The 15,801-nt window shown below is 39.6% G+C and overlaps 1 protein-coding gene across 1 annotated transcript in view; it reads right to left on the minus strand.

The window, feature by feature from the left end:
* The window catches only part of LOC124552709, a 77,371-nt gene that overhangs the window by 13,733 nt on the left and 47,837 nt on the right, over positions 1–15,801 (minus strand). The window contains exons 7-9 of the mRNA XM_047127051.1: positions 8,421–8,540; positions 5,192–5,376; positions 1,860–2,009 (exon numbers count right to left, since the gene is read on the minus strand). Of these exons, the coding sequence (XP_046983007.1) occupies positions 1,862–2,009; positions 5,192–5,376; positions 8,421–8,540 (453 nt within the window). The 3' untranslated portion in view covers positions 1,860–1,861. The remainder of the gene's footprint in view (positions 1–1,859; positions 2,010–5,191; positions 5,377–8,420; positions 8,541–15,801) is intronic.

Raw genomic sequence — 15,801 nt, forward strand, 5'->3', positions numbered from 1 at the left:
CATGTGAAATGGAGATGATGTATATGTTATTAGGTTTGCACAGTAACAGCATCTTGTGGATAAAGCAAATTTCTGGGATGCCTGTGGCATGAAGATGTGTTCCTTCAGTTCCAGATTCATGAGGAATAGGGACTGCAGAATCTGAAAAGGATGAAGATTGTTGCAAAAGGATGGGTGGAATCCAGAAAAGAATTTTTATGGTTAGGCTGTTGGTAGGGATCCCATGGCTTATGTAGCATTTAAGGAACATGGAAATGTATACGTTCCTCAACTGATGCAGATCCATTTGGGTTGGGACAGTGCTTGGAAAGCATGAGGTGACATGGGTAACAGACAAAAGAAAGCATTAGGTAGTTGTACAGGGAACAGGATAAGAAGGGACAAGTTTGGGGAGTGAAAAGGATGCACGAAATTGTGTCAAGAGCACTGGTGGAGAAGTGGTCCGTAAAATAGTATGCGATGCAGTCAAAGTGTCCGACTGATGCTACAAAGCATCACAAAAGTCATGCATGGCCACCCTGGTGAGGGCAGGTGAAGCCTGTGTGTCACAAAGGGCAAGAGAAAAAACTTACAAAAAGATGTGGCCAGATAACACAGGAGAGGCCAAGGGCAGATGACAAGGTTTTAGATGGAAGGACGCCACTAGGCACTGTAAATATAGTAAGCAAAGTTCTGGTAGAATGTAAATAATTTATGAGGAAAGGCGGTCACTCACAGGATATTGGAAGTGTTGAGTCAGAGCACAAGAACACACACCTCTAGCAAAATAAATGAGATAAATCAAACAATGGAGACTCCAACTTGGAATATCAACAATATTAGGAAAAGAAGATATTCTCGTAGGAGCTGACACTGGTAACGGTCATGTGCACTTGAGGTGTGTTTGCTTCTGTGAATGTGTGTGCATTTTCTTTTTGGAAGAAGGCATAGGACGAAAGCTACAATGTGTACGTCATCTGTTGAGCCTGTCTGAAACTCAACAGGTCATCTTTATGGTGAATAGCAGCAATATATCCTTTTCCTAATATTGTTAAATGTGAGAAATGTTTGATAGTGGCTACATTCATAATGCGGCTGCAATAAAATGCTTCCCAAATGTAGGAGAAAGCTTTTAATGTAGCACCATACAGTCCAGGTTACACTACTAACTATTTTCATGGCACTCAGTGTCCCCTGACATGAAAAATTTTTAAAGTCATGGTGAAGTGAAGACACCAGAATACAACTTGCTTAATGGACTGCTGGTAACCAACTATTATGAGGGGATTCCTAGGCTGAGGAAGATGTAACAAGCCTAAAAAATGGCAGTGATTGTGTAAAGAAATAAAAGTAAGCTATTGCAACATGTTTTTGCTAGTGAAATATTTTTCTGGAATTTATTAAAGGCAAACTGTCAGTATGCTGGATTACCCTCATTTTGTCCTCTCAGCTCAATTCACATTAAAACACCATATTTACACTATTAACCGAGCAATTCTTACCATGCAAAACTGAGTTTAAGGCAATATGCAACACCTCTGAAAATCCATCCCAGAAAGTGTTACAGACATCACACAAGACCCAACTTCTATAGCAATGTGCTGCAGAAAATGCACCTCAAAGTAGGATTCATTACATGATCAGATCTGATCCATTAACCATGTTAAATTTAATTTGAACTTCCCATTCAATCTGTTTTCCGTACTTCTGTTATGACACAACCAGAAGTATGTTCAGTAACAACCATAAGTACTTTAAGTTACGTGTTCCAACAACAAGTAACACATATAAAGCACACCACCATCCAGAAAGACAGACAGACGGATGGATATATAGATAGATAGATAGATAGATAGAGACAGAAATTAAAGGAGGAATACCGTTAGAGTCCCACGACTTCGACATCTGGACGGAGATTGGCGAAGCTCTCGAGGGCGTGCCGCGTCACTCCACAGCCCGTCAGGTCCAAATAGCGCAGAGTGTCCACGTGAACCAGATAGTCCACACTCACATCTGTCACATCAGAGAACCTGCAAAGAACAGCCAGGGATAAAGCAACTCCCAGTCTAAGTACACCACCATCTACAGAAAAGATACAATCGTCGCACATCACTATGGTACCACGAGAGTAAGCAAAGGTTACAACGTAATCTAATATTTTATTTTCTTATACCTTGAAAGTGCTGTGTGTACTTATTTACACTGAGGTGACGAAAGTTGCAGGATATGTTCTAATACCGAGTCGGACCTCCTTTTGCCCAGTGTAGTGCAGCAGTTTGATGTGGCACGGACTCAAAGCCGTTGGAAAGTCCCCTGCAGAACAGAGAGCCATGCTGCCTCTACAGCTGTCCATAGTTGTAAAAGAGTTGTTGGCACAGGACTTTTTGCACTAGCGGTTCTCTCGATTATGTCCCATAAATGCTCACTGCGATTCGTGTCGAGCGAACTGGTTGGCCATTGATTCGCTCAAATTGTACAGAGTCTCCTTCAAACCCGTCGTCCACGGAGTCAAACTTAACTGTTTCCAGCCAATGATCAGTCCAGTTGTACGAGAGGACCCGGGCCACCCCGTGTAAATGAAGTCCACACGATCACGGACCCACCACTAGCTTGCAAAGCTGCCTTCCTAACAACTGTGGTTCACAGCTTCGTGAGGTCTGTGACACACACCAGCTCTTACCAACTAAAATCGAGACTCACCTGACTGGCTCACAGTTTTCCAGTAATCTAGGGTCCGGGTGATAAGGTCACGAGCACAGGAGCGTCTCTGCACGTGATGTCGTGCTGTCAGTCGCATCGGTCTTTTGCTGCCACTGCCCATTAACATCAAATTTTGCTGCACTGTCCTAACAGATACATTCATTGTATGTGGCACACTGATTTCTGATGTTATTTTGTGCAGTGCTGCTTGTCTGTTAGTACTAACTACTCTGTGCAAATGCTGCTGCCCTGTCGTTACACGAGGGCCGTCCGCACTGAATTGTCTGTAGTGAGAGTTAATGCTTGAAATTTGCTACTCTCTGTACACACTTGACACTGGGGACCTCAAAATATTCAATTCCTTAATTTCCAAACTGGAATGTCCCACATTCCTAGCCCCTACTACAATTCCGCATTCAAAATCTTAATTCCCAGGGTGGCAATAATTGTGTCAGAAACCTTTTTGCATGACTCACTTGAGTACAAATAACAGATCTGCAAATGCACTGCCCTTTTATACCTCGTGTATGTGATACTACTACCACTTGGGTGCATCCATATCACTGTCCCATGGCTTGTCACCTTAGTGTATTTCCTATGGTTCATTACAATGTCACTTTGTTGTTTCAAGTGCTGGAAAATGCTTTTCAATGGGCATCTAACAAATTTTATTGCTATATTTTGGCAGTATTTTAACATTTGACACGTACAATAGCTAATAAGAAATATACTAACGCTATTTTCTCATTATAAGATCCACTTTTAATGCAAGAAAAAATCCTTTCTGTGCTGCTAGCTACATAAGCCAGATGAGACACACCTAATGGCCACTGTGTTGTGTTGTTCACAAAGTTGTTACAAGAAGGAATTTGTATCACAATTCAAATGAATTTTTGACAAAGGACAGTATGAAGGAAAAGATAGACTGCTACTTACCATAAAGATGACAGGCACAATTAAAAGACAACTACACACAAGTTTTCGGCCACAGCCTTCGTCAGAAAGAGAAAAACATGCCATTCGTTTGTATAAGTTAGCCAACTCACACACACGTGACTGCAAACTCTGGCAGCTCAGGCCAGAATACAACTGTCACAGAGAATGGAAGCAGCAATCTGAAAGGGAAGGGAAAGGGATAGCTTACAGCTGGGAGAGAAAAAGAGTGCTGTACAGTGGAGTATGCAGAGATTAGACAGCCAACAGGTGCTGTGTTGGGTGGTTATGGGCCAGGAAGGCAGGGAAAATTTAGTGAAGGAAGAGAGAAGCAATGAAGGGAAAGATGGATGGATGCATTGGCGGAGGGCAATACACAAAGAGGGTGGGAGACGACAATGGGGAGAAGATAAGACAGAGGGAGTCGAAGCTGCTGTGTGGACAGTATGTTACCATAGGTTGGGACTGGAATAATTAAGGAAGCAGCAAATGTGTTTTAAGGTTAACTCCTAACTGTGCAGTTCAGAATTTGGTCCAAGCTGCTGGAATTGGCAGTCATTTTGTGTGTGTGTGTGTGTGTGTGTGTGTGTGTGTGTGTGTGTGTGTGTGTGTGTGTGTTTTCTGATGAACGGTGCTTACGCGTGTCTTAATTGTTCTTGACTACAACTTAACATGTCATCTTTATGGTGAGTAGAAATCTTTATACTCTAACCTAGATTTTCCAATGTTATATTGGGAAGCATAAGTGTATTTTCTTTAGGGGTTCTGAGCGCTCTGTTGGAACTGCGTTTAAATATAAATGTGGTCAATGAACTAAAATTTGATTTAAATGACTTAGCCACAAACCTGAAGACACCTCACTGATTGAAGAGTGTTAATTAATGCAACTGAAAAAACTAATAAATTATGAGACAGAAAGGCCGATCTATACATACATTCTTTTGAAATTAACAGTTCCTTACTTGGAGAGCAAAGAGATGCAGACTGTAGGAGGTTAAAAAAGATAGTATAGGTATGTCACTTAGATCTTAAGAGAAGAAAAATGTACCGGTCACCAGGAAAAAGTTTTACAGACTCTATTGTAACTCTAGAGAAAACATTACTTAATCTGCACCCATAATTCTCTCATTTTAAAGCGAGATTATTACTAATGTGCCATTTCTGTCATTGTATTTCTGTTTGGCACAAATAGCCACCATTTTTTGAGTTTGGGAAGCTCAGTTATTCTGAACTTAACAAAATCTGTGTGAAGTACCCATGAACAGATTTCAAACAGAACAACTGTGGAGGAAAAGTCGATTAAATTAAAAGGCATTGTACAATAAGCCTCAGACAAGTACACGCTGAGTAAAGTTGCGAGAGAAAGACTGATCACTGTACAAAAGCCGCATTAGAAAGTTACTACAAAAGCAAAGATAGCTTGACCACAGATTAAAGGGACATCAAAACCTAACTGGCAAAACCTGGAAACAAAATCAAACCAAGCAACTATGTTAAATTTGCTGTCACACAGTTTCAATAACTGAGAATAGCCTGCACTCCACAGCAAAGGTGACAACACTTTGCACAATGTACTGACCCACGGGCGACGAGCTTCCGGAGGCGTGGGTTGTGCTCATTCTGGCCACAGTCCATTCTGCGGAGGATGGCTACGCCCCACGGGGAGTGGGGGCCCTTCCCCAGTAAGCAGATCCCCGTGTCCGACACTGAGGACACCATTAGAGACCGGAACCACTGCATGAACTCCAGTCCCAGGTGCTGACCCTGCAACAAATGAACGCCTGCAGTGGCAAATGGAGGGTGGGAGAGGGAGTGGGAGAGGGAGGAGGAAAGCAACAAGTTAGCTACAATTTATAGAAACCAAAGCCTAAGGCTGTCAAAAGGAAGTAATTAGTGAAAAGGCAGTGTGTTTTAGCCTATTCCCAATATTATTCAATATGTACATAGAGCCAGCACTAAAATAATCCAGAGAGGAATTTCAAAATGGGGAATCACTAAAAAATTTCAAGTTTGCTGATGACACTATTTTTGTCAGAGTGTCCAAGCACTTGGGAAAGCAAGTGACCGGAATGGACAGTGTCATGAAAAATAGTTATAAACAAACACCTACAAAAGTAAAACATGGATAACATAATGTAGCCTAATTAAACTGGGCAATGCTGAGGGAATCAGATTAGGATCTGAGACATGACAGACGAAGTTTACTATATGGGCAGCAAAGTAACTGAGTCGCAGAACTGTCTGTGTTTATAACATGTCTTAGACCTTACATCGATCATTTTTACTGTTTGCTTACCTCATGGCTACGCCACAGCATTTATATATGTCATTTTATTGTTGATTAATCCTCATAACTTTCTTTTTTCACACAATATGAATGTAATTTTGTGTGTTTCTTTTGCTGTTCATTTGACTTTCATGTACTGGCTGTAATATATCCTGGGAAAAACAAATATGTGGTGAGTGAAAAAGGACTATACAACTTCGATATGATATAGAAACTTATTGAGATAAATTACAGAATCTGTAGATGTGACATCTTGTAGCAAACAACCTCAAGTTTGATTCACATAGTGCACTACTACCCTATTCCGCCACTAGTTCTAGGTTTCCGTGACAATTGCTACCCAGGTCAGTGGACTGGCCACGAAGGGCCAGTTGCATTGCCACCTCGCTCCCCTGACTCGACACCACTTTATTTCTTTCTCTGGTGTTTCATTAAAGACCAGACGTATGTTCCTCCCCTACCAAACAATTTAGCTGACATGACTAATCAAATCTCAGCCACCACTGCCAATTTGCTCCAATGTGTGTGGGAAGAAATTGGTTACCAATGGGATGTCTGGGCATGAGAAATGATAATTGCATTGAACCAAAATTACAGTTGACACTTATGTGAAACTTGAGGTTGCAAAACAACATCTACCAATTTTGTAAGTTCTCAATAAATTTATATATCATTCCAAAGGTGTAAAGTTCTTTTTGACTTACCCTGTTATTTAACATGTAATATAAATGCAGGCATCAGGTGGTCTTTCTAAGTGTAATCTGATCAATGATCAGGTCATAATGAAAAATGCCCATTTCTGGGAATTGTTTGAAAACTCCCTACTTGAAAGCAGTGAAAAATTCGACCCAGGGGGTCTCAAAGATCAGTCGCAAACCTCACGCCATTATGTAGCAGCCACTTGCATAAGATCTAAACGAGTACCACTTTCATAACACTATATTTACATAACTTATTGCATTAGAATAACATACAAACTCATGAGGGCAACTATTAGCAACAATTAATACGTAAAACTGACATTTTTCAAAATAAGTGTTCAAAAGATCACACTTTATCATATTGTTCTTATTTCTCGGCCACTAAGTGCGACATATTGAAATGATGCTTACAAGCGCTACTAGTGCCAACAAAGTGCATTTTGTAAATAAAGTTAACGTTATATCTTCTGTCAAGTAACAATTAATTAAGTTAAGACAGGTCCCAACACGACAAAATATGCAATACTTCCTATAACATACTTTATGTAGACATATCAGTTTTATAATTAATTTTAGCCCATGAGGCATAAACTGCCACTGTTACGTGCTATAGTAATTTAAACATCTAGCACATTACAGACATGAGAAAAAGTAAGAATTGTAATTTTACATAGTTTTACTCGTAATAATTTCATGTTACTACTTAGTTACTACACAACATAAATTTTACAAAAAATGTCGTCAAAACCGTGAACTTCAGGTGCAGCTCATAGAAGGCGCCATACGCAAAACCGATGTGTACTGTGAAACCAACATATAATTTTATGACCGTAATGGTTGAACTGTGTAAGCATTCACTTGAGCACGAACAACCGCTACAATTCCGCACTGGTATGTAATGTTAACATTAAAAGACAATGATGTGAGGGACTTATAACTTTTGCAAATCAAATTGTAATATATACTCTTATTTGTTTTAGCATTGATAATGACCTGACAGGTCGAAATCTGATCTGCGTTGTGACTATAAATGTCATATTAAAGCAACTTAATTCTACAACTGATTGCTGCTCTATCTAACCCAATAACTTTTCTGTTACCAATCACAATTTTCTCTTATTTATATTTTACATGATTCGTTTTGGGAACCGATTCTGATTTTCAAGTGTGTGTTCTCTTTGTGCTATGGCGTTTTTAGCTAACATTTTTGAAGTGCGGGGTTCTGCTTTGTTTTGTTGACTTCAGTGTAACATATTAAAGAGACAACTGAGTTATCAATTGGAAGAACTTGTATTTACAGTTCTTTTACGGTACATTTGTCTAGACTTTGCGTAGACTACGCAAATGGACCAAAGAAAACTAAATACAAGTTTTTTCCAAATTTCACCACTAACAACAAATAAAAATCGATAACTAACCATAAATTGTGCTTTTTTTATATATTGCAGTGAAGTCAACAAAACAAAGCAATCCTTGCACATCGAAAGCATTACGTAAAATGGGAATCATTTCACAGAATGCACCATGTGAAACAGGAATAAAAGAAAATCTTGACTGGCAGCAGTTAAGTTTCTTATAAACAAACCCATTGTTTTTACAGTCCCAGGCTTTCACAAAACTATTTATAATGCACAAAAACAGGTTAGGCTGCCCAAATACTGAGAGGCTGGGGTGGTTCATGCCCCCACACAGCTCTTCACACTTTGGTGCTCTGTACGAGGGCCACGTCACTTCCTCCTCCTACCCCCTCCCCCAATCTGACAATTGGATGTTAACACTCTCTACAGGAATACTGTGCAAGGGCCCTCCTGAAGACTTACCGGTAGCATGTCATCATTATCATCGTCCAAGTCGTCGTCGGCTGGCCGATCCAGCAGCAGCTGTTCCAGCCACGTCACTTGGCTGTAGAAAATCATCTCCGGGGACATCAGTGGCAGTAACTGTGGAAGAAGAGCTTTTTAACGTGTGGTAGTACAGTGGGCTCCCAACTCTCCAGGTCAATGCAAACCCGAGATTTTGAAGATAACCAAAAAAACAGACAATCCAAAACATTTGTTACCAGAAATTGCTATTTACTGTGTTAGGAAGTGCTTCACTTCACATTTTAAAATCTACTGCATTATGGGCACAGTAACTGCCTAAAGCCAACAATTTATATACAAAACTACACTTTAGTCTATTTCTTTCAGTTAACTTTCAGGTACTACTAAGTGTGATCAAAAAGTAATTGGAATTTTTGTTTTTCTTAAAACTTTTATTTATCCATCAAAATCAACTCTGTCCCCTTCAAAATTGCATACACCCCACCCCCCTCCCCCAGATATAACACTTGTGCCAGCACTTTTCCCAATCTTGGAAGCACTTCTGGAACTTACTTTGCATTATGGTGTTCAGGACCTTCAGTGATGCTGTTATCATCAATGGTGGCAAACGATGTCCTTCCATGGTTCTGTTCAGCCCCGGGAATTGAAAGAAGTCAAAGGAGCTGTGTCTGGTGAATACAGTGGCTGAGGCAATGTAACATTTTTGTTTTTTGCCAAAAAATGACAAACAAGCATTGAGGTGTGAGCAGGAGCATTATTGTGATCAATTTTCCAACTGGTTTTGGTATAATCCTGGTCTTTTTCTGCAAATTGCTTCAAGCAAATGGCACATAACTTCCAGTCGGTATTCCTTACTGACCATATAAGTCAGGAACTCATGATGCACTATCTCAGTGTAATTTCCAAAAACAATGATAAGGACCTTCCCATGTGATCACATTTGCCACATTTTTTTCAGCCTAGGCTCTTCATGCAGTTTTCACTAGGACAATTGAGCCTCTGTTTCGACATCAAACCCACAAACCCATGTTTCATCACCTGTTATAACCTCCTTCAGAAGTTCTGGATCATTGTCTACTACATTCAGCGACTCCTGGGGGATGTCTGTATGACATCGATTTGGTCAAAATTCAACAATTTTGGAACAAACTTTGAAGCTACATGTTTAATGCTCAAAACACCCAAAAAAAAAAGAAAAAAAATGTTTGGCATGTGCCAAAGGATACACCATCATCAGCAACACCTCTGATGATAATTTGGTGGTTTTCCAGAACCATTTTCTTTACTACTTCCACAATGGCATCAGTAATTGACATGTCAGGGCATCCAGAGCAGTCATCGTTCAACTTCTCAACCCTCTGTGAAATGTTTATACCACTTGTAAACTCTTCTGTTATTCACAGCAGATTTGCCAAAAACCGTCTGTGATCAATCTTTTTCAAATGTAAAAATTCACTAAGCTCCCTAAAACACACACAACCTTTTCAACCGTCAACAGTAAACTAAATACTCAAAACAGCTGAAAATGCAAATATACATCAGGAACACATGTAACAACAAGATAAAGTTTTGAAAATCAGATTATAAAGCACACAACATTACTTTTTGATCACACCTCGTACATGTTCAATTTTTTTGTTTCTCTTTTTCACTTACACTCTTCCTGCCTTCTGAACAGCCTCATTTTTACAGAAAATCAAACATCTGTACAGGCCCCTTAAACAATAGGCTGACGAATTTCAGAGCCTCGGTGTCCGCGATATTGGGCTCTACGACTGCCTTGCATTCGCTATCTTCTATCGACTATCTGATATTTTTACCACTAGTGTTCACCCACAATAGGCCAAATGTAAAAGCAGAACGCTATTTAGGTTTAACAATACTTTGACGAGGAAAACCCTACAATGAGCACGGATAAAAATATACTATTGAAAATGCACCATGGGACAACATAGATACGAATCAAGATACACTGCTACTCGCCACATAAAGGTAGTGTTGAGAGGCAGAGAGGCACTTTAAAAGTGGACCAAATCTATAGGAGGGATTTTTCCCACTAGCTTAGTCTATTTTTAAATGTTCTTTTCAGTCCTCTATTCCGTGACACATCAGTGTGGTGAGTAGTAACCTATCCTAGTTGTTAAATAAAAACATAAATAGGTGAAAAGTTTAATGAAAACCGTTTCAGCAGTGAGAAAAATCTGATCTACCAAAGGCAATAAATTGTTTTACATGTTAGGGACCTACAACGAAACCAAGATATGAAGGATAAAGTAAAGGGCTCTTTTGTTGCATTCTATTCGTTGTTTAATGTGTTTGCATGTCAATCAAATATGAACAGGATTTCTGCTCACGAGCATGTACTGATGGTAGGACTGTGCCCACACTTCTGGTATCCTTAAAGGGGGACACAGTCTGATAAAGGGGTAAGAGCCAGCCATTCCACACTCCCTAACCAATTCATCGGTAGCACTCACATTGTCTGAACAATAGATGCACCAGTCCATTGTACAATGCATAATTGCAACATTTCTTCCTCATGAAGAAACTTGAGTGACAAAAATTTTTCCAAGATTGACTGCACTGTTTGGAGACCAAACTTGTCAAGGACTCTTCTTTGCCTGGCAAGAATCATTCAAGGTGTAAAAAATGAGTGGAAAATCAGGAACACAATCACCATCCTCAGACTGACATTACAACTGAAAACATTCACACAATTCGACACATCTTCAAAGGTGATCGACTTTAAACAGTATAATAAATTGCAGATCAAGCTGGAGCAAGTTGTGGGAGCTGTCAATTATCAAAAATGACCTGAAGTTCCATAAAGTGTGTGTCAGATGTGTGTCTCACCTTTCAGTCATAGATTGGAAGATGATCCACTTGGAGGTCTTTCTGAGGCTTACAGCAAGTTTCGAGAAAGAATTTAATTTATTTTTGAATTGCGTTATCACCTGGGACAAAACATGGGTTCACCACTAGTCCCAAGTCAAAACAAGGCAGTACAGAGTAGCAGAGAAAAAGGGAGACAGCCTAAGCATAAACCAAGAGTCGACTGACAACTGGCAAGGTCATTCAGGCTATCTTCTCTGACCAATGAGGTATTTCGCCGACAGATTTATTGCACGAGTGGCACACTCAATGCTGCTTACTGCTCCAAGCTGTTGAATGAGGTGAGGGCTGCATATCATCACAAAAGATGAGACCGACTGATTCCAGATGCCATTCTCCTCCACAACTATGTAGGGCGCTCCTGAAGCTCTAATAGTCTCAAAACTTGGAATGCACTGGCTTTAACAACCATCCTCCCAACAGTGTGGACTAACGGCTATAATTTTCTTGTGTTTGTGCTGCTAAAAGCAGCTCCACAAGAGCAACAAATTGGAAATGATGAAGGCACAGGGGGGGATTTAGGCATAATTGACTTGATGCAACCAGCTTCACTCTACGATGCCGGGATACAGAATCTTTCTTCTTGTTGGAAATAATTTATTTATAAGTCAGGGAGCTACACTGAGGTGACTTAAGTCACGGGATAGCTATATTCATGTGCAGAGGTTGTGGTAATATCGAGTACACATTGTATAAAATGACAGTGCATTGGCAGAACTGTCATTTGCACTCAGGCAATGCACGTGGAAAGATTTCTGATGCGATTATGGCTGGACAACGGGAATTAACAGACTTTGAACACAAATGCTCACTGGGGCTAGACAGATGGAACATTCCATTTCAGACATCGTTAAGGAATTTAATATTCCAAGATCCAGAGTCTGCTGAGAATACCAAATTAATTTCAGGCATTATCTCTCCCACAGATAATGCAGTGACCAAAGGTGTTAACTTAAACGAGAGCAGCAGCTTTTGCTTAGAGTAGTCAGTGCTAAGAGAAACAATATTGCACGAAATGACCTCAGAAATCAATGTGGGATGTATGATGAACTTATCCATTAGGACAGCGCAGTGAAGTTTGGCATTAATGGACTGTGGCAGCAGACCACCACAAGTGACTTAGTGAACAGCACGACATGCCTACAGTGCCTCTCCTGGACCTTTAACCGTATTGGCTGGACCCTAGATGACTGGAAAACCATCGCACGATCAGATGATTCCAGACTTGAGTTGGTAAGAGCCGCTGGTAGGGCTCGAGTGTGGAGCAGACCAAATGAAACTGTGACCCAAGATGTCAACAAGGCACTGTACAACCTAGCGGTGGCTCTCTTATGGTGCAGTCTGTGTTTACATGGAATGGAGTAGGCCCAGCTGAACCAATCATTGGCTGGAAATGGTTATGTTCAGCTACTTTGAATCCATTTTCAGCCATTCGTAAACTTCATTTTCTCAAACAACGATGAAGTTTTTACGGATGACAGTGAGCCACACAAGAACATTCTGGACAATACGAGCGAATGATTTGGCCACCCAGATCACCTGACATGAACCCATCAAACATTTTATAGGACATAATAGAGAGGTCAGTTCGTGCACAAAACCCTGCACCGGCAACACTTTCGCAGTTAGGGTTGGCTACAGAGGCAGCACAGCTTTACACCTCTGCACAGAACTTCCAATGACTTGTTGAGTCTCTGCCACGTCGAGTTGCCACACTGCCAGGCAAAATGAGATGCGACAATACAAAGAGGTAGCCCGTGACTTTTCACCTCGTAGTATGTAGAAAAATAAACTACATTTGCTTTTTATTTTTCAATAAATAATTTTTCAAAATAAAATCCCATTAACATTTTTGTTTTACCTACATAGCTGTTCTTTCAAGAAATTAAGTGTTTAAGGTTTCGACATCTATGGATAACGACAGTTCCGAGCACTGTGGAGAACTTACTGTACGACATCTGTGAAGAAAATCCACAACAATTTTATCTTCAGTCACTCCTGAACTCTACTGTTACGGTTAGTTGCTTTAATTTTGCCACCGCAGTTGGACTTTTTGTAAGAAGAATGGCCAAGAGTGTATTCAGGATATTAAACTGATTAGTGTCAAAGCAAATGGTAAAATATTCGACATATCGTGAGGAATAGTTCTGGGTACAGTTGCTATTAATCTGACTCCACTTCATGTTCCGAAAAACTAATATTGAATCAATACTTCTGTGTGGAGGGGAAGGAATGGAGTTTGATGCAGTGAATTTTTGAGGAGGTTGAAAGGGACCACACATGAAGGTCCTCAATCCCTCTTCTCCTTGAATAACCAAAGTATCTATTTCTGGAAGATAAAAAGGATGGACTGGCAATTTGATCATGATCTGCAGCATCACCTTAGGCCGAGAACCTGGAAAAAAGCAGAGGGAACAAAGCAAAACATCAAAAGTTATGGAACTGCATTGTGATATGAGAGGCGGACAAGGTCTGAAGCAGTTCAGGTTGCCCCTATGGATGGCAGTTACCGCTGATATAACCATTTAGAAAATTCAGGACAGAATGTAACAATATTATGAGAAGGATAGTTGCCACTCACCAAATAGTGGAGATGCTGAGTCGCAGATATGCATAACAAGAAGACAATCAGAAAGTGAGCTTTCGGTCAAAGCCAGTAGCTTGAGACTCTGTGTGTGTGTGTGTGTGTGTGTGTGTGTGTGTGTGTGTGTTTCTGACCAAGGCCTAGTTCACTGAAAGCTCTCGTTCTTACTGTCTTTTTGTTGTGCCTATTTGCAACTTATCAGTTTTCTTCCATGCCAGTTTAGCCTGAAGGTAAAAACCACTGAAAATAACCAGTTTCTGAAATAACCGATTTTTCTATTATTTCCTGTAATAAACATACAAATCAAAGACTGAAAAATTTTGACTTGCTCAGTTTCGAGATGCATAGAATCAGAATATTAAAGTAAACAGGCAAATGAAAGGAAACGGTCAATTCGTCATTACCTTCTTTTCTTGAAATGTAGTAAGTGGTTGATCATTACACACACACACACACACACACACACACACACACACACACACTCCTATTGATTCTAATTTTTTTACTCTCTGCTTAAAAGCAATGCAAACAAGGGAGCACGCCATTTGCAGAGGGATACAAATGCAAGCTCCCTGCAAGACTAGCGTTTCACGTAACGTAAATTAAAACAAAGTGTAGACTCAGTAGACATAAATACTACATATAAATGGAAAAGTGGAAAGTTCAACAACAAAACACGTCATAATATCAGAAGTGTAGCTGAAAATGAATCTCTCATAATTGGCAATTCCATGTTGAAAAATGTCAGTGTCAACTTGTGAAGTTGAAGTCCGCCCAGGAATTAGGTCCCATCGGCTCAGTAACTATTTCAAAAATATTGCAAATTCAAGAGAAAACATCAAGAAAGAAGCGAACAAAAATTACAAACCCGTTTTCATCCATGTTGGAAAAAATTCCCTCCAAGGATACAGTGAAGTGGAAATTATTAACGAATCAGAAAATACAATCTGATCAGCCAGAAAAATTTACCCTTGTTCCAGGATAGTGATCAGCGGAATCATAAAAAGGAGGTCGGTGAGTGACAGTTATATCAGTCGAATCAATTGCAGAATTAACGAGTGTTGTGACAGACTCTGTGCAATATTTATAAACTCAAATAAGTTTCTGGGCAAGGAATGTCTAGCGAAGGGTGGACTGCAACTTAACAGATTAGGATCAATGACCTTCAGCAAAATGTTTACGGATGTTTGTAAAATCATTAAAACTAAGGGAAACTAATATTTACTAGAGGGGATGCAAAAGAAAAATGCCTGTTAGCTGAAAAGAAATCTAAAGTGTGTCTACGAAAATGTATGCTTAATACCATTAAAACAAGCAAAAGTTCTTATTTGATGGACTGGAATATAAATGGCTTAAGCTCTAAATCTTCCAGCAGCCTAAGCTACAAACACTGAGTTACAAATTCTTCTTTCAGAACGTAAAAACATAAAAATTATTTGTTTAAATAACCACTGGCTTAGCTCTAATACAATAAATATTTTAAATAAAATTGAAAATTTCAATGTTGCAACCAACTATTTCAGGGAGGAAAAAATCTCACCGAGGCTGCTGCATACTCATGGACTCTTATACAAGATATGAAGTGAAAACAGATTTTAATTGTTTAAATTAAGATTGTATATTTGGAAGTAGTTGTGTAGAGCTTAAAGACCTTTATATGTTGATCATTTCAATTTATATGATTCCAGAACGGGCTTTAGTCGCGTCATTCCTCTCTAAATTCCAGTGCTTGCTAGATAAACTGAAGAAAGAAAAGAAGAAAAAAATTGTAACAGCAGCAGATTTTAATATAAACACTGCAAATGACAAAGAATCAATAACATTTATTGATTCTATTAAAAAGTCTGGTTTTAAACTAAATTTTATGGAGTTTACCAGAGAAAATATTCACTCAACAACATG

The sequence above is a fragment of the Schistocerca americana genome, chromosome 10 (assembly GCF_021461395.2).
Source record: "Schistocerca americana isolate TAMUIC-IGC-003095 chromosome 10, iqSchAmer2.1, whole genome shotgun sequence".
In the NCBI taxonomy this organism is placed as follows: Eukaryota; Metazoa; Arthropoda; class Insecta; order Orthoptera; family Acrididae; genus Schistocerca; species Schistocerca americana.